The sequence below is a fragment of the Eimeria mitis genome, genomic scaffold (assembly GCF_000499745.2).
Source record: "Eimeria mitis Houghton genomic scaffold, Emh_scaff1868, whole genome shotgun sequence".
In the NCBI taxonomy this organism is placed as follows: Eukaryota; Apicomplexa; class Conoidasida; order Eucoccidiorida; family Eimeriidae; genus Eimeria; species Eimeria mitis.
In genome coordinates this window covers 7,553-7,930 of record NW_013570190.1, presented here as the reverse complement: position 1 = coordinate 7,930, position 378 = coordinate 7,553, and the positions used below count along the sequence as shown (strand labels likewise).

General features: G+C 59.8%; 1 protein-coding gene across 1 annotated transcript in view; it reads left to right on the top strand.

Moving 5' to 3' along the window:
- The window catches only part of EMH_0044870 (ATPase domain-containing cell division control protein, putative), a gene marked incomplete at both ends in the record, with an annotated part of 5,707 nt that overhangs the window by 1,742 nt on the left and 3,587 nt on the right, over window positions 1–378 (top strand). Inside the window, one exon of the mRNA XM_013496011.1 lies at window positions 3–378. Within this exon, the coding sequence (XP_013351465.1) occupies window positions 3–378 (376 nt within the window). The remainder of the gene's footprint in view (window positions 1–2) is intronic.

The following is a 378-nucleotide window of genomic DNA, read 5'->3' as shown; positions in this document are numbered from 1 at the left end:
AGCAGCAGCAGCAGCAACAGCAGCACAAGCAGCAGTGAACACAAAGCAGGATGAAATGTGCGGCTCTGCTGAAGGCCGCGGAGCCCGTCGCATACTTCTAGGCCATTACACAAGCCGTCTGCTGCCCCCTGTGGGCAACAGCAGCAGCAGCAGCAGCAGCAGCAGCACTACAAGCAGCAGCAGCAGCAGCAACAGCTTGTGGAGTTCGGCCCAGCAGCAGTGCTCTCATGCACATCACCGTAAGGAACAGCAGCAGCAGCAACTGCAGCAGCACCAACAGCAGCAGCAGTGTGAAGCTGCACAGGAAGGCCCTTCCCCTACCTCTTGGTTCTGCTGCTGCGTTGCGGAGGCCCTCAACAGCAGCAGCAGCAGCAGCAG